We start from the raw sequence: 23,064 nt of genomic DNA on the forward strand, positions 1-23,064 counted from the left end.
TCATCCAGGACACTCAATTCAAATGACTAACATCTTCAGTTGTTGCGCTCGGAGAACCTTTGAAAAGCGCAAAGGCGCCGTACGTACCGATGAGGGCCTGGAAGAGGTTGCTCTGGAAGATGTCGATCACCCTCTGGATGGACACGCGCAGCTGCCGCTCGTCGGCGTGCTGGAGTTTGGCCCGGTATTCTTCCAGCAGGGACAGCGCGCGCTGGGCGTCTGGCGCAGGAACAAAAGAGTCAGACGGGACGCGTGCGTCGTGGTTCCGTCCGCAACATGACGTCGTCACGCTCAAAAGTCCGGACGGGAGTGGTTCGACGCAGCGGGACAAAAATAACAAAAAAGTGCGCGTCAGAAAGGAACTCAAGTTTTTGCTCAAAATGATCTGCAATTGTGTTGAGCCAAATGTTATGGAAGTCAGGATCGCTGTCGAGGACAATAAATACTGGCGCCGGTATCGGTCCGAAAACAAGTCGTATCGAACGTCCGTATTCAAAAGTTCAAGCGGTTCATTGTCCGGACCTTGCAACTTTTAACAAGATCGCGTCGTCCGTTTTCAAGATGGTGGAGTCCCGTCACGGCACGGCTGACATTTTGCTTTGTTTCGGTCACGGGAAGCTCGTTAATAACTTGTTTATTGTTTGCACGGCAATCCATTCGTTCGAGTCTCACTTGCATTTCATTGTCAAAAGTTAAATATTGATTTTTGGAATTGCAGACGATCAATCTGCGTTCTTCACTAATATCATAAATATCTTAAACATTACGTGAGCAAAAATAAGTTTGCTATCAAACATTACAACAGCAGATGGGATGAACAAGTAAACAATCAAGACTTGATCACTTGTGACTTTTTTGGGGGGAGGGAAACCAGTCAAGTTTAATATATATACACACACACTTTAAATAAAATGTATTGTAATTGAAATCATTTTGAACGTAAAATAATTTATAAATAGTGTCGTGTGTGTATATATATATATATATATATATATATATATATAAAATTGAGTGTTGCCTTCCCATACGAAAAGTGAAGCGAGCGACTGTCCGTGAGCCTTTCGGAACCGACGAGTGACTTTCGGTGTGGTCAGAAGCATCGAGCGTGCGTCGACGATACTTCGGCCGGACTTTGTCGGCCGCTCGTTTCCCAAGTTGGTCGGTTAGCATGCCGCGCTAACCGGCTAGCTCACCTCCACGCACTCACTTGGGCGGGCCTCCCCCCCAGCGGCCCGGTTCCGTCCGGACCCGCGTGACACTTTGTCCCGATAAACTTTGCGTGTCCGGTTCGACGGGCGGCGACGCCGTTCGGACGAGTGACGATTAGCATGCTAGCTGGCTAGTAAGAAAGCGGTTTACGGCGGGAGCGGGAGGACCGGAACCAGCCGCGTCCAGTGGCGCTTTACCTTTCTTTCGGACCGGCATTGCGCCTCCGCTTCGGCTCTGTTCGGAGGCCCGCCTGCCGGGCGGGACTAGTTCGGCGGCGGCTCGGAGGAGAACGTCGCTGTCCTGGACGACACCGACACCGACGACGTTAGTGGAGAACTCGGACTCGACTGGGAGGGACCCGTCCCCCCCTGTCCCACCAGCACGAGTCCAAATAGTCCCGGCCTGCCCGCCTCCACCCACCCAGTCCCGAACTGCACTGGACGGTACCACTGTGCCCGAATCACGCAAGCGGACCAGAGCCGAGCGGCTCCCCGCCCCGGAGTGCCGAAGAAGAAGAAGAAGAAGACGACGAACAAGTAGAAGAAGAAAAGAAAAAAGCCAAACTTGAGCAGGATCAGGCAGAATGGCGCGCGCGCGCCCCCGCGCCTCGTGGACGCGCTTCCTTTGCGTTCGTGTCAAAGTTGGGCGAGTAAATCCCTCCTCCGCCTCTTCCTCTTCCCCTTCCCCTTCCTCATCCTCATCCACGTTCATTTTCAAACTTGACGCAATTGGATTTTTGGCCCATCATCATCAAACGGTTTTACAAGTGTAAAAAGAAGTCAAGACGAGAGGCCGTTGACTGCTCCGGGCGTGACGTCACATCCGGTATTTCTTCTCCAGGCGGGCAAAAGTTAGCACGTTGATGCAGAAAAATACTCGACATACTTTTCTGACTTGAAATGTAGGAACGTCCTCGACTCAAGAATTACAACCAAGCATTGACTCGGCCAAAGGAGAGCGGCGCCGTTAGCAATTCCGCTTCGCGGTTGTGTGGTCGCGGGATCAAATCTGCGCCTCGCCCCGGCGCAGTCGTTACGTTGAACTTCCTGGAGGTCCGAATGCTCGTTTGCGTGCGTGCGCCCGCGATTGGCCGCCGACCGGTTCGGGCCGTCAAGCGGTCTAGAAAATGGAAAAGTAATCCAGCACACGGGTACTTGAAGTACTCTGTGACTTCAGCTCAAGATTTCAGAATCTTCATTTAGCAATAACTTTTGTTAGCAAACGTGCTAACAAGTCCGACGAACTTGAAATTTTGAAATTTCAGCCTTTCAGCTTTCTGTTTCATTCTTCATTCGTGTCCTATTTTTAAATACAATTCAAAATGTTTTGATGTGATTCATCGATGAGATGAACAATAGAATGATTCAAAAAATGATGAAGATAAATCGCCGCCCGAGTTCGGGCGGCTAACTGGTCGACGTCATTTCCAGCCGGTTTGCTTTTCCTCCTTCAGAATTTGACTTTTGTTTTCCATCTGGGCGTGCGTGCGGCTTATGTCGGCGCGATTAATTACGAGCATGTTGTGCAGCGGCGACACGATCACGAAGCGGATCGGCGCCAAATCGCAAATCCCGCCAACGAGCGCTCGCGTTAATGCGTGTCGGATGCGCGCGCACGCGAGTCGGAGTTCGTGACGTCACCCCGGGAAGCCGAACCCGCAACCTCTGACGTGACCTGCGTTGCTGCGGGCGCACAATGACGGCGTTGAACTCTTGCGCTGCGGCGGACAATCTCCCCGCTGTGCGGTTCTCGCACACGCGTGCCTTGTTGTCCGACAGCGCACGTGACGGCCGTGTTGTGCTCCAAATGACAAACGTCGGATTCACGTAGGATTCGGCCAAATACAAAATGATTTTTGCATTCATCAAAGTTCTTTTTAATGCGATTGTTAAGGTCGCCCCCCCCCCCCCCATTTGGACTCACTTTTCACGAGAATCTCCGAGCCGCACGTGAACGGACTACACGACGGCCGGAAAGCGTCGGTCGCACAGTTCTGAGGACCGGGGGTTCAAATTGCCCCGTCGGTGTGATTGTGAGTGCCGCTGTTGTCTGTCTCCGTGTGCCCTGCGATTGGCCGGCGACCGGTTCGGGGTGTGTCCCCCCCCCCGGTCGACAACTGGGGTGGGCTCTGGCGCTCCCGCCCCCCTCGTGAGGATAAGCAGCTCAGAAGATTCATTCGTCGCAAAGCGGCAGCTCATCGTGCGTCATTTCTGGTCTCAAAAGTGCCAGCGAGGACGAAAGCGGGCAGTTGCAGACAATCACCAATCCAAAACAAGGACTTATGATTAATAAGAATTACTTTTGTTTGTCTGACACACGAGTGGAAGTACGGGCAGTACCGCGCGTGTCACTTGAGAGGTGAAAGACGCCGCGCAGCCGTCACCGAGTTAGCGGCCTACTAAATAATAAAATGCAAATATGCAGTCACACGATCCCCCCCCCCAAATATGTATTCCTAGAACAGGCCCTGCTCCAGAGACGCGTCCAGAACGGGTCCCCGCAACTTGACATTTGCTGTGTGCGGGGTGGCCCATGACGACAACATCTGTTGCTCCTACATCAGAACTGTGAGTCAAGTCCCGTTCATTGACCCCCAAAATATGACATCACGCGAACACGCCATCTCATACAAAAAAGTGTCACGATAAACTTTGAAGAAGGACTCAACCGCCTCTTTCTTTGGCTACGTCCTCGCTTTGTCCACGAGGGGTCGCAAAAGAGACGGGACGGCAACACGCCGGCGTCGTGCCTGGTGCGCTTCTGCACGATGTCGAGCGACGCCCGGCGGCCGACGAGCAGACTGCGTCTGCCCAGCGGGACCTCCTCTTCTCAGATTCAATATTGATGGTCGACATTAAAAGATAAAGTTGATCAGAAATAAAGTTTGTTGTCGACACCGGGGGATGAATTTTACCAAGTCGGGGGGTCAGTACTGAAGTGCACTCTTACCGTTGTGAGCCGTTAGCTATTCAAGTGCGCTACTGCAACGTGAGGCGTATTCTACAGTAATGCAGTAGCCGAAGTCCTTTAGGGCAAAATATTGCAAATGTGCAACATTCTTTTTGGCGAGACCAAACACGTACTACCAAGTACAGTCCAGTTACCTAAACGTCAAGAATTCTGGAATATTTCTCACAACAGTTTAGACCTCAGCCCCCAAAATTGCTCAAAAGTTTTGCCCCCCCCCCCAAAAAAAAAAAAAAAAAAATTATGAAACTGGATCCCAATATATTTTATTGCAAATCAAAAGTATCCAGGATTAATTTTGCCTTAAATAAACTACCCCCCCACACCAAAATTTTGAAATAATCTATTTTTTTTATTTCTAATGGGAATGTAATAACATTTAGAATCTTTTGGACGCGCGAGCACGAACCACAAATTCTAGCCGCTCGATTTGCCGTTGAGACAAAAAGTGCAAGTGGTAAAATAAAAGTCCGGTTTATTGTCAAACAACAAACTTCGCACGTACATCGGAACAGGCGGCCAGAAAGCAACCAAAAGCAAAAAGAACAAGAAAGAAAAAGAAAGAAAGAAAGAAAGAAAGTTCTTCTTTTCTTTGGCCTTCCTCCATACAAACAAACAAAGCAACCACCCAAAAAAAAAAAAAAAAGTAGTTTATGGTACAGCTAAAGTACATACATTAAATTTACTGGAATGCTCAGAGTTCAACGGCTAAAGACGTTTTTGGACTTTAGATTTTTTTTTGTTTGTTTGGGCATCACATGGTCAAAGATCTCATTAACGGAGCACCAATTTGCCTCCTTCCGAACAATATGTACAAAAATATAAAATGTAAATAAAAATACAAACTAATTCCCCGCTGGAGTCGTTGAGGCCGCAATTGTGCGTGAGGATGGCGGACGCGGGTCGGGTCGGTCGTTGAACTCTACTGGCTAATCACCATGTTTACGTTTGTTTGGTCGGCCGGACGCCCCCCCCCCGAGGCGGGCGGCGGGACGCGGCCCGGGCGGGACGCCGTCGCATCAATCGTCGTCGTCGGTTTTTTGCTTCTTGGTCTCGACGTCGTCCTGGAAGACAAAAACCAAAGATGGGGGCCGCCGTCGGGCGTTTGCGCTTTTTCCAGATGGGCCCGATCACGTTTTTTGTCTCGCCGCCGCCGCTTTGCTCGACTTTCCTGTACGTTGACTCACTTCAAGTTGGTTTGTTTTGCCGCGCTGCGTATGTGTCAGTTTTGTTGACGTATTTTCATCAAATCTCAAGTTGAAACTCAAACGCGATTCTTTTTTTTTTTGGGGGGGGGGGAAGAGAAGAGAAATCACCTCGTCGTCGTCTTCGTCGTCGTCGGCCGCCCGCTTCGTGCCGCCCTCCAGCTCGTCGTCGTCGTCCTCCTCGTCTTCCTCGTCACCTGCGCGCCACAAACGACAACCGTCAGCCGTCGCGTCGCGGGACACGCCGGGGAGGACCTCGGGGCGCCGTCGCGGGCACCTTCTCCGTCGTCCTCCTCGTCCTCCTCGTCCACCTCGTCGTCGTCCTCGTCGTCGATCTCGGGCTCGCCGTTCTCCTCGTTCTCCTGCAAACGATGTCAGATGTTTTTCACGACGCTCGTTTCCGCGTGAACGAAAACCAAAGTACGAGAGTGACTCCATCTACAGTTTGGTCGTCGTCTTCTTCCCATCCACCTTTTTGTCCAAGTTCAAATTGGCACTTTGTCGCCCTCGTGTGGCATCAAGGGACGAAAGCCCTCCGAGGAGTTTCATTACCCCGATCTTAAGCGTCAAGAAACGAAAGCAAGTGTCGGGTGTTTGTCGAGCACGCGGGGGCTGCCTTTCTGCCATCCACGGAGCGACTAGTAGAAACTTCACGACGGGCACCAGGGCTCCGTCTCGATCCCCCTTACAGTCGCCGTATTTGATCGGTGGTGATGATCTCACCTTTCCGTTGGTGGCGGCGTCCCTGCCATTTTCCTTCTCCTCCACCAGCTTCTTCTCCTTCAATTCCTGGACACAATGTTTGGATTTTCTCTTTACGTCAGTCATAAAATTCAACGCTTCCTGTTGTTTAGTAGTAGCAGCAGCAGTGCATGCTGGGAGCCCTCCCTCCATTTGGTCCCCACCCTCGCTTCTCCTCTTTAATGTCTTGTAATCAGATACTTTGTCCGTGGGGGGGGGGTCGCCCGGGGCATTGTGGGTGTTGTAGTGCGGCGGCCGCCAGATGTCGCCAGACGCGGAGGGGAGACGAACTGCAATCCCCAAGATGCAACGCGCCATCGGAAAGCAGCTCAGAAGGCGCCGAAGGGGGGGAGGGGTGACGTTTGTGCGTGGGGGGCGGGGGGGGGGGGCGAGGAGCGCGCGTGTAACGGAGGACAATAGAAGAAGAAGAAGACACATGGCCGACATCACACCGGAAAACTCGCGCTCATTTCCCGAAAAAAAATAATCAAATTACGTTTAAAAAAAAAAAAAAAAAGCTAAAAAATCCTCCGGTCGATCAATGTATTTGCCGGGCCCAAACAAGACGATGAGCCCCTAAAATCCTCAACGACGTATAATGGGACAATATTTTTAGAAGTGGTTTCCATCGTCCGCGCGCGTGCACGCCGGCAGCGCTCAACTTGAGCAGGTCGCGTTGAGCAAACACAAAGCGCGTGCACGCACTCACACACTCAGCACACCTCTGCGCACGCACGCACGCGCGCGCGCGCGCGCAGAAGCGTATAAATAAATAAAGAAAGAAATAAAAGTTTCCGGAAGCGCGAAGAAGCGAACGAGCGGCACCGAACCGAACCGTCAACAAACAACCCGGCTGGCCACCCTTCATTCAAAGCAACTTTCGGTCAGACCGGAACCGAGCGGGGCGCGCTCGCAACGACCGCATTCGAGGCCGAACGAGCATCCCGAACCGCCCGCGTCTGCCGGGATCGGAACCGAGCCGCTTGTATAAACAAAGACGGCTGGCGACAGACAATGAGGCTGCGCCGGGCGGCTGGCTGGCGTCATTCGGCGGACATCTGGAAGCGGGCCCCCGAGATGGTCCGGCGGAAAAAAAAAAAAAAAAAACCGGGTCAGCGAAACCGGGCGCTCTTTGTTCGTCGATGATCCAAAACGACAAAAAGAAGCGCGAGAGAGAAGCGAGCAAGTAACGCGCGGAGCTTGGAACGCTCCGGTGAGCCGCTTAAGCGCTTCGGCGGGCGGGCGGGCGGGCGCGCGAGGCGCTCCTACCTTGGCCGAGACGTCCGACACCGAGTCAACTTTCGCGTCCGCCATCGTTTCAGGTGCGACGAATAAAGGAGGTCGAGCAGAAAGGTGGCCCACGCAATTCCTCGCTGCTGACGGACTCGCCGTGTTTTTGTGCCAATGGCCGAGCTGCTCGCGGCCGAGTGGCTGATATAGCCTAGTGGGCGGGGCCGGCCGCACTCCGGGCTCTCGCCGATTGGCCGACGCGCTCTCCGCTCCGACAATGGCTCCCTCCCTCGGGGGGGGCGCGCCCCCCCCCCCACCACCCCTCGCCGTTTTTCACCTCCAAAGTCTCACCGGGACCGATTCATGTGCGCAAAATGGACGCCGGCGTTGGACCCCGCCGGGGAGCCCGAATCGTCCGCGTCGAGCCGCGGGAGATCGCAAACGCGGTCGGCGGACGTCACCGTTCGAATGATGGACGTTCGCCCGGACCATTGAGACGGCGACCTTTTGCCCGCTCGTCCCGCCCAACTTTGGCGAAAACCAAGCCAAAATGTCGTCGACTCCCACCGAGCAAGGGAGCTTTGCTTGGTCGCGCCGCGGCGTCGGCGGGCTCGCCTGTCGCCATTTCCTCACTCGGCGTACGAAAGACGAAAAGTCAGCGGAGCGCCGCCATTTCAGCTCTCAGCCCCTCCCCGTCCGGCTGGCCGGCGGCCATCTTGAGGCTCCCTCTCATTCGCCTCGGAATGGCGCACTTCTTCAACTTGTTCCTCCCCATCGCACTTGTGACTCTCTCCCTTCCCCCCCCCCCCCCACACACACACACTCGACGGACTCCGTTTGAGCGAGTCTAACTTGGTGAAGGTGAAGACGGCGAGCGAGCGAGCGAGCGCGTGGCCTCGTTTCCTCCTTTTGTTGGGAACACCCTCCCCCCCCCAAAAAAAAAAAAAACACAAAAGCGGACGGGCAAACTGCAACATAACACGTCGCGAAGAGACGAGTGGGCAAAACAGACGAGCGGGGTGCTCGTGTTCTTATGAAACGTGAACTTTCTCCTTCCCGACATTTGTGCCAAAGCGGCGGGAAGCTTTTCCGCCATTATGCAGGCGCTGCTCTTTGGGGGCGGGGCTTGCCTCCGCGCGAACAAACGGCCCCGCATCCGCACGCCCATTGGTCGACCGCGCGAAGCCAATTGGCTGCCGCTGCTGTCAATCGGCGACGCTGCCGGCGCGTCGGAAAGTGTGGCAAGTGCGAATCGCGACAACAACAACAACAAAAAAAAAACCTCATCAAAGTTTCACTCAAGCACTTCCTTTTGACGGACGCACATTTGAGCTCACATTAGTTTGGAAACCTGGACGATAGGAAAGCGTCCATTTGGCCCTGTGACGTTGCGGGTTCAAGTCCTGGCGCTGCCTGTGCAGATTTGGGTGCCTGTTGCCACACTTTAAGAAACTGTATTACGCACGTGTAAAATATCGGAAAATAATGTGTAGGCTGTCCATTTTTGGCCTCGCAGTTTTGAGGACGCGGGTTCGACTCCCGGCCCCGCCTGTGCGGATTTGCGTGGTCTCCCCGTGCCTGCGTGCCTAACCTCCCGCATCCCGAAAACATGCAACATTAATTGGACACTCAAAAATTGCCCCTGGGTGTGATTGCGAGCGGCACTGTTGTCTGTCTCCGTGTGCCCCGCGACTGGCGGGCGACCGGTCAGGGGGTCCTGCGCCAGGACAGCCGGGATAGGCTCCAGTCCTCCTGCAACCTTCGTGAGGATAAGCAGCTCAGATAATGTTGCTGTTGTTTTTAATTGACATGATCCTCAATTCAGCTTGAGAATAAGTTTTCAGTAACACGGCGACGTGTACATATCGTCTTCATCTTTTTATGATTGTGGCAGCCTCAGTGAGAAAGGTGGCGAATCGTCAAATGCAGGAAACTTCTGGAAAGTCAGCGAGAGAAAATATTTGCTTTCCTCGTTGTAGTTGAAACAAATTGAAAACTTGCAGTAGTGGCTTATTGCTCGTCAGATGGCAGAATGATGATTTTTTTTTTTTTTTTTTGCAGCAACTTTTGAATAGCTGCTAGTACTGGTCATTGGAATCAAAGTATTCATCCAGCCATCCATCTTATTTTGCCGCTCATCCTCACGAGGGTCGCAGGGAGTGCTGGAACCCATCCAGCCGGAAACAACCAAGAGGCGGACTCACAATCCCACCGACGGGGCAATTTAGAGCGCGGGAAGGGGGGGGGGTGCGCGGCAGGGAACCGGAGCACCCGGAGAGAAGCCACGCGGGCACGGGGAGAACATGCAAACGCCACACGGGCGGGGCCGGGATTGAACCCGGGACCTCAGAACTGTGAGGCCAACGCTTTACCGGCTGAACCACTGTGACGCTATATGATACATATATATATATATATATTTTCTGTGATATAGTTTTGTCATATAAGAATCCTGACAACATCTGCAACGTTCAAACGCTTTAGACTTGATTTGATCTTCTGACTGAGGAAATCCGCGACGGACAGCTGAGGGGTGGTCATCGGACACGGAAGATCCGGGTTTGGACTTCTGGAACTTCACCGCTGACGGCCTCACACTTGTGAGGATGGCAGTCGAAATCCCAGCCCCGCCTGCGTGTGCGGATTTTCTCCAGGCACTTTCACGAGGAGACGCGTCCTGCGGCCCGACTGTGACGCGCGGAAACTGCGGCGTCGTAACGCGGGGCTGCTCGGCCGCAGCTTGGTGAAAAACTGAGATTACGCGGCGATATTAAGGCCAAATCTCGAGCCGTCAGCCGGGAAGCAAAAAGTTCCAAATGGACAAAGACCTGAAGCGTGCCGGCAAAATGGATAACAAAGTGGGTGTCTTGGAGCGGCCCTGATCTGAATGAATCCCATGAAAAACTTGGGGGCGAAAAACCTGACTCAGTTCTGTCGGGACGAACGGGCCGAGATTTCAGCAGAGAACTGTCACAAGGTGACTCACGTTTTGAGGTTCGAAGGAAAGTCTACACGACACCACGAAGGAAACATTTTTGCCTCAAAGAAATACAATCTCAAATTCTCTCTCCGAATACTGATGAGCTGATCCCGATTTTGTCTGATTTGAACACTTCCGGCTTCGTTTGTTTTGATGTGCCCCGCAAGATGAACGACTGAATGCGACAAATATAACTGGGGAGCAAAGCCGGTTCACGTACAGTATTTGGAAAAACGGCACTTTTGCAGATTCCCAAATTGAAACTGTCGCCAAACGAGTCGACTTGTTCCATGGATCGGAGGACCTTTGAGGATGGTCTCCACTTGACTCCGTTTCGTGGACGATACACGCCAATACTCCGAATATTTGCACTACGTGGCTGCGGAGGGCCCCGGACCGCGATTGCCTCAAGACGCTTCGCTTCGTCATCCGTTCGTATTTGTGAGAGTAGCAAAAAAAAAAAAAAAAAAAAAAAAAAAAGAGATGACACAGATTTTTTTTTTTTTTTTTTTTTTTTTTGTGTGTCTATCTTCTCTTCTCTTCTCTTCTCCTCTTGGTCGGTGGACCTCTCAGCGCGCATTTGCGTTTGGATCGCTTTGCTAAAATCGCCCCAAGTGGCTTGCGGCGTCAACGGCCTTTTTGCCGCCCCCTCGTGGTGACGTGCGAGTCGGCAACGTGCAGAAGGGAATGAAACGTTTGTGGTGGCAACGATATCTGCCATTTCCTGAACATCGTCTTCTTTTTTGGACGTATGTTTGCAGTACACTTGCGTGAAACTGCTCCATATTCACGTCTTCTTCTTCTTCTTCTTCTTTTGGTCGCCACATCGCGTCATCTTTTTCCATATTCACCATTTTCCCCATTTTTTTTAAATTGTAGTAATCAGTGAAAGGTTCACGTTCGAATTTTCTGTAAATGCAAAGTCCGTAAAAATGCTCAAGTGGTGAGTCGTCACGTCGACTTTGGAGGACTGCGTACGCGTGTGCGCGTTTGCGCGTGACGCACATGGACGCGCTCGCTTTTGTCGGGTTTCCGCACGCACGCGCCTCGCGCACGCGCCGCGCACACGTTTGGAGCGGGCCGCCGAAGGCAAAAACCAAAATGCGGACTGGATTTCGTAGCCAAAAACTGGAGCCGAGGGAGCTTGCCATCTTCCGGTTTGGATCGGATCTGCCTCTCGAGGTAAACGCCACAACAAGGACCGCGTCTATGTAAGGAAGGACGGAAGGAAGGAAGGAAGAAAGGAAGGCAGGAAGGAAGGAAGGAAGGAAGGAAGGAAGAAGGAAGGAAGGAAGGCAGGAAGGCAGGAAGGAAGGAAGGAAGGAAGGAAGAAGGAAGGAAGGAAGGAAGGAAGAAGGAAGGAAGGAAGGAAGAAGGAGGAAGGAAGGAAGGAAGGAAGGAAGGCAAGGAAGGAAGGAAGGAAGGAAGGAAGGAAGGAAGGAAGGAAGGAAGGAAGGAAGGAAGGCAGGAAGGAAGGAAGGAAGGCAGGAAGGCAGGAAGGAAGGAAGGAAGGAAGGAAGGCAGGAAGGCAGGAAGGCAGGAAGGAAGGAAGGAAGGAAGGAAGGAAGGAAGGAAGGCAGGAAGGCAGGAAGGAAGGAAGGAAGGAAGGAAGAAGGAAGGAAGGCAGGAAGGCAGGAAGGAAGGAAGGCAGGAGGAAGGAAGGAAGGAAGGAAGGAAGGAAGGAAGGAAGGCAGGAAGGAAGAAGGAAGGAAGGAAGGAAGGCAGGAAGGCAGGAAGGAAGGAAGGAAGGCAGGAGGCAGGAAGGCAGGAAGGAAGAAGGAAGGAAGGAAGGAAGAAAGGAAGGCAGGAAGGAAGGAAGGAAGGAAGGAAGGCGGAAGGCAGGAAGGAAGGAAGAAGGAGGAAGGAAGGAAGGAAGGAAGGAAGGAAGGCAGGAAGAAGGAAGGCAGGAAGGCAGGAAGGAAGGAAGGAAGGAAGGAAGGCAGGAAGGCAGGAAGGAAGGAAGGAAGGAAGGAAGGCAGGAAGGAAGGAAGGAAGGAAGGAAGGAAGGAAGGAAGGAAGGCAGGAAGGCAGGAAGGAAGGAAGGAAGGAAGGAAGGCAGGAGGAAGGAAGGAAGGAAGGAAGGAAGGAAGGAAGGAAACGCCACCAGAATTTGAATTTGAAATGTCAACTCATTTGCTAAAATTCGCTGTCTGAAATTCACCGCCTGTGCCCCCAGGCAGGGTTACTTCAGGTCAGAACCCAACAGCCAGCCAATCGCCGTTACGCTTTCTCAGTCACGTGACGTCACATATAACAAAGCGGAACCGGACTGGCCGGGGGTTCGGTTCTGACCCGGAGTCACGCGGACGGTGAATTTCAGACAGCGAATTGGAGCAACAATTGAAAATGTGATGCCTTTCCATTTCAAATTCAAATCCCGGTGGCACTAATACACTTCCGTACACGTCCTCCTTCGGGTTTGCCCGTTCGAACCATAACGGCGGCCGTTTGCGTCAAATTCCAAAGACGTCGATTTCGGTGATCTCGACGGCGTCCGCCAAACATCGACACGTCGGCGAAAATGCGGCAAATTTACGAGGTGAACTTTTAGACCTCTCTTAATCTTTGTCCTATTTCAAAAGGATGGCACCACCGGAAAGAGGATTAAACCCTCCAAGGTAATACTAATTTTTAAAAAGTTTTTCCAAAAGAAGAGAGACAGATCCAGTTTCCGTGCGGATGGGATACCAAGTAAAAAGATGATTGTGATCCTGTTGGCGAGATGGCCTCAAGGTCTTCTGCAAATGATCTTCACGGTGAAACCTATCAATTGGTTTCGCCAGCGATGACAGCAAGCCGTCCAGGCCCTTCGGAAGCGAAGCGCGACGCTCCCTCCGCCGGTTTTGATGGTGCTGCGGTGCGCTGTGGCCTTTTCCCTCCACACACGGCGTTGAGTCTTCCTCCAAAATAATTCAACTTTGCTTTCATGCGTTCCCCAAATGTTTTCAACACCCGAGTGCTTTTGAGCAAACCCCATTTGTAGACAGCAGCAGCTTCCTTGTGGCGTGAAGCCATTCTCGTTTCTTGCATGCATCCGTTTTCTTCCATTCATGCCGAGTTGCTGGGGCAGCAGCTCAGCAGGGAAGGCCCGACTTCCTTCTCCCCAGCTACTTGCTTCAAGTTTTCCGTGGCATCCCGCCACCGAACCGATTTTGGACGTCGGACGTCAAACGCCAGAAATATTTTTAAGGTTGTCCTTTGGTCGTAAGGAGCGGATTTGTCCCGATTTAGGGGTCCAAAACAACGTGTTTGTTACGTATGACCGGAAGTCTTCGCGCGTGCGGGGGTGGCTTTGGCCGCCGACTTCTCCCGAGTCCCGACGTCGAGAATCGCGACGTCGCCGCTCCGACGAGCGCCCGACGCGCAGGCGACCCTGAATGAAAGCAAACACGTCTCGGCTCCGGCGATCCTTCGGGGAGGATCGGCGCATGTCTGGAAGGGTTTCCCCGTCTTCGCTCTGGCGGGACGTTCAGATCGTCGGCGCGTTCCGCATTTTTTTTTTTTTTTTTTTTTTTTATTAGCTTTCCTGTTGGAGTGGACAAACCTGGAGGTTCGGGTTAGCATGCTCAGGTGGTAGCATTGTTAGCATGTTTGACGAGCTTTGGTTGCGCGTTTGTAGTCGCAACTCCTTCTAAGGTAGCAGGAGAAACTTTCCAACTTCCAGCAGGGAGGAACCAAATTCTATTTATAGAATGTGGCTGTCACACACACTGCAGGGATGGTTCATGTTGTTGCGTGACACTTTTTTGGACATTTTTCATTTCCGTGTTGCCGTTTGTTTTTCCTCCCCTCTCGAGTAGTATTGTGAGTGCGTGTGTGTGAGAGAGAGAGCGAAATTTCCCAGTAGAAACGATGTCAACTTTTTCTGCTCACAAAGGCGCAAACGCAAACGCGACGTCTCGACGTTCCCGAGGCCGCAAAAGACGAAAATGTCAAAGTTCACCAGTCAACTCGAAAGTAAAAATGCTCAAATTTGTCCCGCTGTGGGAAAAGTGAAGAACCAGGAAGTTGTGACGCGTGCGCGGCCGCCAGCGTCACTTCCTCTTCACGCGCGCGACACGCAAATACAACAAAGACACAATCGAACGCACGTACAGGACGTGCACGCGACGCATTCACACACGCACTCCCAAAATACACACACAAAACAACATCCAGCTTTTTCACATTTTGTTATGTTGCAGCCTCTTTGCAAAATGGAATGAATTGTTTTTTTTTTTGGTTTGTTTTTTTTTGCCATCATGACAAAGTCAGCATTTATTTTGGGAAGGTTGTGACAAAAAAAACAAAAACCAAAACATAAGTATGCAGGTCGAGCGCATCAAGTTGCCATCATCGACGCGACGTGAGCCGCCAAAGGCGACCGGGGGTCAAGTCGAAGGAGTTGACCTCTGACCTCCGACCTCCAGGACGCAAATGTCACCGGGCACCCGTCCGGAGGGGGGGGGGGGGGGGTCCAGCCGCTTTGAAGGTTCCAGCGAGCGGCGTCCGGAACTGGAACAAGTTCCGGGACTCCGGGAGGAAGGGCCCGAGTGACCGTCGGTTTCGGCTTCTCCGGACCAAACGGGCCGCGCGGGTCACCTAAGCGGTCCGTCCCTACGGCGAGGCGCAACGCACGCAGCGGGGGAGGTTTCTCAGCACTCGGGACCGGGAGGCCCGTCGGGATCCAGGCGCAGATGGACGCGGCCGTGTCCTGAGATGTGCCGGATGAAGACCTGCCGCGGAGCGCTCGGGACTTCGGACCAGCGGGAACGTTTACCTTTCGACGGAGGAGCGCCTTCGGGACAAGCGCGAATGTCCTCGAGCCGGGACTCCGACCCCACCCGACGGAGCTCGAGAGGCAACTGCCCGAAGATGGGGGGGGGGGGGGCTCATTGCGTCAGATTGAAAAAGATTTGAGGCTGGAATAACTGGCAAAGGTGCATCAAGTCACTTTTCAGCAAACGCTGTGATGTCTTACTTCACCACCACCACCGCCGCCGCCCCCCCCCCCTCCACACACACACACACACACAAAAAAAAGAACAAAATTAGTCATAATGTTGTCACAGACTGTTGGGTGTCGAATTTGGAGGAAAGAAATGATTGATTCCATTTTGAGATGAGGCTGTACCGTAAAATGTGAAAACAGTGGGAATACTTTTGGACGTAGCGCACGTTCACACGCACTTCACAGTACGGTCGACAAAACGCACACACGCAGGCACAAGACACGCACGTCAGTTCAAATGATTCAAATTTGTCCAACTGAAGTTGTTCCCATGTTTTGATAGGGAAGCAACTACGATATGAACGACACTGATGAGAATGGGAAGAACTCAAAAGTAGCGAGATGACGCCAAGCGCGGATCGACCCGACTGAGTGGCGAGGTCCAAGTGGGCGTGGCTTAGCGTTAATGAGATTACCGCCGAGGATGATCGACAGGCGCGCACTTTGTGGCCCAAGGCGACCTCTGACCCACAAGAGGAAAAGCAATTCAAAATCGGGTTTTGTTTTGTTCCCCCCCCCCCCCCCCCCGCATTGCGCAAATTGCACATTTGCACGTCAAATTGTCACTGATACGAAGAGAAAGTTTCCAAATTCCAGTCGTCCTTGCACATTTCTCAAGCCCTTCGGCCCTTCGGCCAAACGCCCGCCCGTTGCCCCGCTCGCGCTCCGAGGCTTCTCGCCGGTTCGCGGACTTTTGCGCTCTCCGCGCTCAGGAGACGTCTTTGCTAGCTGTTTGCTAGCTTGGCAACCGCTGACGTCGCCAACGCTCGTCAGCGTCTGTTGTGGGCCGCGAGTGACCGGCGACCGCTTCAGGGCGCGCTCGGCCTTCGGCCCGGCCGGGATAGGCTCCGGCGACGCTGTCCGGGAGAAGCGCCCTTGCTAATGGATGGACTTTACATCTCCTCTACTTTTCATATGAAAAAGGATCAATACTTTTACTGGGCTCTAATGACCGACACGCCGTTGTCAACGTTTAGTTCTTCATTTTTGCGCGTGTGCGTCTGTTTTTAGACTCGGTCTTAATCAGGGCGCCCGTGACGTCGACCCTTGAGCGAAACTTCCTTTGAACAGAACTAACCCAAGAAAAACCTCCGGATGCTTGCTGCTATTTTTTTGCTCCTGCCTTTATCAAGACGATCGTGAGCGCGCGTGAGCGACATTAGCTTGGGTTAGCTAACCCTTAGCTTGATGGCGCACGCCAGCGTTTGAAAGGTTCTGATTTTCTTCCAAGTTTGCAATAAATCTCGCCGCTTGTGACGCAGATTTGAAATGACGAAAAATACAAAATAACCGTTGTTAATAAGTTGCGCCAATTTTAAGATGACATTTGAAACATTTCCAAAACACTCCTGAGAGGCCACACGACGGCCGCTTTTGTCATTTGTGTCGCCTCCAAAGCAAATTGACCCGGAAGACCGGAAATGCAAATAGGAAACTGGAACAAAATTCAACAAGTGTTTGTCTCCCTCTGCCGGTCAACTTGCAGCACTGCCGCCCTCGGGGTAACGTCATCGTCACCATGGATACGATCAGACGAACGCTGCTAATCTGGCCTCGTTTCCACAACACGTCAGGGAGGGGCTGTTTTTTTTTTTTTTTTTGGGGGGGGGGGTTCCAGTTGGGAGGGGCCCGCAAATAGGGAGGGGGTGGGAGATGACGTGCATGAAAAAAATAAAAAAGCAAAAAGAGGTCAATGCTCCGGCAGGAAGTGGGGACGGGCCACGGGAGAGGGCGGGGCCTATTGAGCTGCGGCAGGGGCGGAGGAAGGCCACAAAAAGGACACACAAGCAAAAAAAAAACAACAACAACAACAACAAAAAACATGCGTCAAAACAAGCTCCGCCCGCCCAGTCATGGATGGGGTCCGGGGGCATCTACGTCACGAACAAGCATGGATGTTACGGTGTTACACACAAGCGATACATTGTGTGTAACGTACACGTTCCTGTTCAAAATGTGTCATCAGTGTCACATGGGTGTTACGCAGCTCACGCTCACAAGGACATGTCGCAATGGCGAGGCCGCACACGAACTTCGGCATGACACGTTACGTACTACACACGCAAAACAAAGTCAGACCAACGTGGCGTGTCTGAAGAGTACGGGACGGCAGAAGAGCGAAGGCGGAGCCGGGAGCGCATCAGGGATCGGCCCCGAGCCCCTTCCTGTTTGCAGTGGCGACGGATAGGCTGACAGATGTGGAGTATTTGCATACATGCAAAGGCTGGAGTTAAAAGAGAGAGCGAGCCCCGCTAGGACTTGAGACCCGCGGGGTCAACGGTCCACAGCGAAGGCGAGCCGGGTCAGGAAGCCAAGAAGCGGGACCGGAGGAAGCAAAGCGACGAGCTTCGGGTGGCCCGGGTTCCCCGTTTGGATGATTGATGAGACTGATGGGTTGGACACGTCCAGAGGAGAGAACGGGAGGATCTTGGATGGATGGAGGTGCCTGGCTAAAGGGCGAGAGGAAGACCACAGCTGATGTGGAAAAGGGAGGTCGCGTCGCGTCGCGGCGACCCCGTCGGCACGCTTACGAGTTCCACGGGCCATACACGAAGAAAACGCTTTGTGTCGAGTAGACGTTACGCACGAAAATATAACGGAATGCATTACACGTTGGAATAACTTGTAGAATATGATGTGTATATTGTGTGTTGTATATTACATTAAATGTAACATTTGTTATATTCATGTGTACATGCCAAGTAAAATAGTTAGCATACTCGTCATGCGGATGATGTGGAACAAACAGCAAAGCACACGTGTGGCAAGCATGTTAAGAGTTGCACTTTTGCAAGCTGCCACTAGGTGACGGCGTGAAGAATGATGGGGGGGGGGGGCTATACAATGGGGGCGACCGATAAAACACGCCCCGCCCAGCATGAAGTGGGATTATAAAGACAGAAACAATGGCGGCGAGACCGGTAGCGACAACACCGGGCGACCCCCCCCCCCCCCGACTCCTCCCACCCTCAACACACATGAAATAGTTAGCAGGGCTACCGATTGGCTGGCAGTCAAGTACGAGGGGGCGGCCGGTGACAGCCAATCATGTCCTTTATCTTCTCCCCGCATTGCCCCCCCCCCCCAATCTTATCTTTCCACACCAAATGGACCCCCCCCCCCGCCCAGGAGACCCTCCCAACACCACCCACCCACTGCAACGGCTGTAAATATCCTTTAAAAATGAATCGATGTCACGTGACATCAGCAGGACAACAAATGATCGCGGGAGAAAAGTCATAAAAATACCAAAATAAAGTAAAACATAAAGGTGGCATGGTGCCCAACTGGCGAGAGCGTCTGCCTCACTTTTGTGGGGTTCAAATGAGGGCGCCGCCTCCTGCGTGGACTTTGCATGCCCCCCCCACTTTGTTGTTTTGTCTCCAGCTGCTCTGCGATTGGCCGGCGACCCCTTCGGGGCGTAACCCCGCCTCCTCCTGCCCAAATGTAGCCGGGATAGGCTGCGGCATTCCCGTCACCTCCGTGAGGATAAGCGGCTCAGATGGAGGGAACCGCGAGTCGGCGCCACTGGAGGCTGTCGTTCTCATCTTTGTCCAGCAGGCGACAGCAAAGCGAGGCATTCAAATTCATTTTTATTTTCGCTCGCGATCATAATCATCGTTTTTGGCGGTGTCGACGTGTGAGCTGAGGTGAAATTAAAAATTGAAACGGTGAAATTTGAAGTCTTTTATTTTCCGTTGTGCTTTTTGGGGGGCGTTGCGTTCGCGTTCCTTCGCTCGTGCTGCGTTCACGTCACCCTGATGCGCTCGTGTCGACGCCTCGGCCCCTCGCGCTCGCCGATTGGCTGCTTTCTCAGGAAACGTTTCCTTTTATAGTTAACGGAGAGCCGAGCGACCCACTTCCGGGTAGGCGGCATGTCGGATCACCTGGGCCCGCGGACGCGATCGATCCCGCATTGATCGATCGGCTTCTCGGCGAAGGTGAGCACCGCGGCCGGCGCCGCCCGGGGGAGATAGGGACGGGGGTCTCGGTCTTTGCGGGTCTGGGCGGGTCTAGCGGGTTCAGACTTGTCGACAGCAAAGTTCCGAGCGGAGTCGCCCCAAAAAGTGGCGGTCGCCAACATCATGCAGACAAGTACTTCCGGTTCGAGCGAAAGGACGGCGGCCATTTCATTAGGTACAGCGGCTCCTCGCCACTGTCGCAATATTCGGGACAGCTTTACGAGCGACCAGTGACGTCAGCAGACGGGCGACGTCGGCCTCCGAAAAAAAGCAAAGTTAAACCAAAGCGCCAGATGGAAATCCGAAATATGCTCATAAAGGAGCACAACCGTGCCAAAATAAGCAACGTGACGCCGACCTCTAAAAAAGCACGCAAACAAAAGTTGTTACATCATCATCATCATCTTTCTTTCGCTTTGTTAGTGTGCACAAATGAAATGTTTGAACGTTTGCGGCCGGGATGAAAAGTTGCGCTGCCGCTCGCCGACGGAAGGAGCCCGGCGGCCGATTCGATTCGAGTCGCCGGAGGGGCCGACCTCGACCTCGACCTCCTGACCCGAACGTCACCGCTTCGCTCGCAAGTTTTTTGATTGAAAACGTTCACGTGCCAATTTGGTGCCGGTTAGTTAAGCGTTGTGAGGATTTGTACAAAATGACGTTTCTTGACCGTTACGTACGAATGAAGAGGAATCGTTTGTCAAAGTGGGGGGGGGGGAGAAAAAAAAGGCCAACTTTGCCCCCCAGGTTTGCTTTGCGCCACAATGGGGAACTTGATCAAAGTGCTGAGCAGAGACATCGACAACAACGCCGGAAACTTCTTCTTGGACTTTGAGAGTAAGTCGCGTGCGCATTCGCGCGCCGGCGCAGAACCGGGCTGACGCGCGCGCGCGTGCGTGCGTGGGTGGGTGGGTGCAGACGCGGAGGCGTCGTGGTCGGAGAAGGACGTCTGGGAGAAGGTCGACGGGGTGCTGACGGAGGCTCGGCTCATCCTGGACGAGCTGCAGGCGTACGAGGGAGCCGGGGAGGAGATCCGAACGGTGAGGTCGCCGTCGCCGTCCCCGTCGCCGTCCCCTGCGTGTCGCTCAACCGCCGGCGCGTGCGCAGGCCATCCGGAGTCCGAGCGAGGAGGGCGTCCAGGAGAGGGCCTGGTCCGCCGTCCTTCCTCTGGTCGCCAAACTCAAACGCTTCTACCAGTTCTCCCACGAGCTCGGTAACTCGCCGAGCGATCGGTCCGGCGGCGGTGCGCTCGTTCAACGTTCTTCCGTCCGTCACCCGTTGTCCGTGTGTCGCCCAATCAAGAGGCGAGCCTCAGGTGTCTGCTGGAGATCTTCAGCAATCCCGAAACTCCGCCCACTCAGCAGCTGGAAACCAAGCAGGCGCTCGCCAGGCAGTTCGCGCTCATCCTGCACTTCACGCTGCGCTTCGACGAGCTCAAGGTGTGCCCAGCGGGTTGTCGGGTTTGGCTTGGCCAACGTCGGCCCCCTCCCGATCCTCTTCGGCGTTCCTCGCAAGGTCCCCGCGGAGGTCGTCCCCGCGCTCGCGTTCTACGCCCGGGTGACGTTTGGCCGTCACGTCTCGTTTCAGATGACCATCCCGGCCATCCAGAACGACTTCAGCTACTACAGGCGCACCATCAGTCGCATGCGAATCAACAACCTGCGCGTAAGAAGCGCACGCACGCAACGTGCGCCTCGTTGTCGTGGTCGCGAGACCTTCAAGTGCGCTCGGCCTTCAGGGGGACGCGGACACGGAGGTGGACAACGAGCTGGCCAATCGCATGTCTCTGTTCTACGCCAGCGCCACGCCCATGTTGAAGACGCTCAGCGACGCCACCATCAAGTTTGTCTCTGATGTCGGTACACGTTGCGCCCGCGTCGCCGTCTTTGTCCGGCTCCTTTCGCAAGGTTTTACAAATCCAACGAGAAAGACCGGGGGGGGGGGAAATACTAATTTGTCCCGAAAAAAAACGACTCGGCAATTATGCTGTCAGGCCAACGATATGACGTCCATTGATTTTTTTTTTTTTTTTTTTTCCCAGCCGCTTATCCTCACGAGGATGTGCTGGAGCCCAAACTTCATATCACCGTCGTCATAACGCTGACGTAGTTATGAAATCGCTGTATATGACAGGGGAACGGGGTTACCGTGACCATTTTTTATTATTAATTTATCATCGTAGCAACGGTTGTTTGCATAACAATATCCGTCTGTGTCTTTCCAATGTCGGGCGGGGGCGGGCTAACAATTACGACGCAGAATCCCGAAGTTCCCTTGGAGAACACCACCGACTGTCTGAGCACCATGGCCAGCGTGTGCAAAGTCATGCTGGAGACACCGTGAGTCTTTCTCCCCCCCCCCCCCCCCACCCCCCCGGAGCCGGAGGCGGCGGCCGAAAACGCCGACGGTGACGTCCGTCCGTCCGCAGGGAGTACAGAAGTCGCTTCGCCAGCGAGGAGACGTTGCTGTTTTGTCTGCGCGTGATGGTGGGCGTCATCATCCTCTACGACCACGTGCACCCGGCGGGCGCCTTCGTCAAGACCTCCAACATCGACGTAAGACCTCCCGCGCGCGCGCCAACAAGAGCCAACGCGAGAGACCCACCCGACGCCTCCTTTCCAGGTGAAAGGATGCATTCGGGTGCTCCGGGAGCAGCCGGCGACCAGCGTGGAAGGTCTCCTGGACGCGCTCAGGTCAGGTCGCGCTCGTCGCTCGCCGTCGGCCGACGTGCTGAACTTTGACCCCCGCAGGTACACCACGAAGCACCTGAACGACGAGGCCACGCCCAAACACATCAGGAACATGCTGAGCAACAACTGAACGGCAGCGCCGCCTCCCGCTTCCTGTCGCGACGACGGCTGTTTCTTTTTCGTTTTTCTGGACTTCTTCTTTGGTGCCAAAGTGCCCCCCCCCCCATCTTTAGCCACGGCGGGCAAGCTAACGCTAGGCTAGGCCAGCTGCAAAAATACGCGTACGGTCCAATCATCTCAGTCACGAACACATGAAGCGGCTCCTTAATTATTCATTCTCGTAATGGGTTGAATTTTTTTTCCACGTGATGATTATGTTTTGGCCTAATAAAGTTTTTATATTTTTTGGTTTACATCCATTTTGCATTCGTCCGAGTAGCAACGGACTGCTGGTAAGCCAAACGTTCAAAGGTTTGTCGGAAACACACGAGTGGCAAGCGTCAGCGAACCGTCGGGGGCGTGGGCGCGCCGTCCGTTTTCCGAGCTGCTTATCCTCACAAGGGCCGCGGGAGTGCCAGAGTCCATCCCGGGGATACGCCTTCAAACGGGAGCCTGCCAACGGCAGGGTTTGGAGACGAGCAACGGAAGGCCCACTAACTCGCATCTATACAGTATCTATCCATCCATTTTCTTTGCCGCGTATCCTCACGAGGGTCACGGGAGGTCGCAACTGTCAACGGGCCTGAACCGGTTGCTTGCAGGGCACACGGGGACAAACGGCCGCGCTCACAATCACACAATTTGGAATAATTCTGATGAATGTTGCACGTTTTGGGGATGCCCGGAGAAAAGCCACGCAAACTCCACGCGGGCGACCTCAGAACTGCGAGGCCGACGCTTTGTCCCGATTCCCCACCGAAAGGACGAACACGGAGCAGCCGCCGCTGTAGTCCACAAACCGAAACCACGAGTTGTCGCGTTTGCCATTTTTCGAAACGTAACAAAGGCGTTCGATGACGTCACCGGAGCGACCAAAACAGAGCAACTCGCGCTCCCGGAACAGCAAAAATGGGGCCACGCAACGGAAGGTTGC

At 53.6% G+C, this 23,064-nt stretch overlaps 3 protein-coding genes across 12 annotated transcripts in view; 1 reads left to right on the forward strand and 2 right to left on the reverse strand.

The window, feature by feature from the left end:
- The window catches only part of dlg1b (discs large MAGUK scaffold protein 1b), a 37,554-nt gene extending 35,502 nt beyond the window's left edge, over positions 1–2,052 (reverse strand). For 2 of the 7 annotated variants that reach the window (XM_061839434.1, XM_061839432.1), the window contains exons 1-2: positions 1,407–2,012; positions 88–219 (exon numbers count right to left, since the gene is read on the reverse strand). In XM_061839434.1, coding sequence (XP_061695418.1) covers positions 88–219; positions 1,407–1,920 — 646 coding nt within the window. In that variant the 5' untranslated portion in view covers positions 1,921–2,012. Of the gene's footprint in view, positions 1–87; positions 220–1,406 lie in introns of all 7 variants that reach the window. The other 5 variants (XR_009797744.1, XR_009797743.1, XM_061839433.1 and 2 more) reach the window with 5 other exon arrangements.
- Positions 2,053–4,634: 2,582 nt separating this feature from the next.
- ptmab (prothymosin alpha b) lies at positions 4,635–7,571 on the reverse strand. The gene is made up of 5 exons (XM_061840142.1): positions 7,392–7,571; positions 6,105–6,170; positions 5,659–5,743; positions 5,493–5,578; positions 4,635–5,240 (listed from the first exon to the last, which is right to left on the reverse strand). Exons 1-5 carry the CDS (start codon positions 7,434–7,436, stop codon positions 5,196–5,198), a joined length of 327 nt encoding a protein of 108 aa, XP_061696126.1. The 5' UTR covers positions 7,437–7,571; the 3' UTR covers positions 4,635–5,195.
- An 11,224-nt stretch (positions 7,572–18,795) lies between these two features.
- On the forward strand, positions 18,796–22,384 carry LOC133511125 (CYFIP-related Rac1 interactor B-like). Of its 4 annotated transcripts, none has more exons than XM_061839772.1 (11): positions 18,796–19,263; positions 20,029–20,118; positions 20,200–20,321; positions 20,389–20,494; positions 20,584–20,720; positions 20,869–20,946; positions 21,020–21,140; positions 21,541–21,620; positions 21,710–21,836; positions 21,904–21,974; positions 22,032–22,384. In XM_061839772.1, the coding sequence occupies exons 2-11, from the start codon at positions 20,046–20,048 to the stop codon at positions 22,284–22,286; spliced, it is 1,170 nt and encodes a 389-aa protein (XP_061695756.1). In that variant the 5' UTR covers positions 18,796–19,263; positions 20,029–20,045; the 3' UTR covers positions 22,287–22,384. The 4 variants fall into 4 exon arrangements, with proteins under 4 accessions (XP_061695756.1, XP_061695757.1, XP_061695758.1 ...); XM_061839775.1 differs by having other exon boundaries at positions 19,159–19,263; positions 21,020–21,136; positions 22,032–22,252; XM_061839773.1 differs by having other exon boundaries at positions 18,800–20,118; positions 21,904–21,979; positions 22,032–22,252.
- The last annotated feature ends 680 nt before the right edge of the window (positions 22,385–23,064 follow it).

This window comes from Syngnathoides biaculeatus, chromosome 13 (genome assembly GCF_019802595.1).
Source record: "Syngnathoides biaculeatus isolate LvHL_M chromosome 13, ASM1980259v1, whole genome shotgun sequence".
Taxonomy (NCBI): Eukaryota; Metazoa; Chordata; class Actinopteri; order Syngnathiformes; family Syngnathidae; genus Syngnathoides; species Syngnathoides biaculeatus.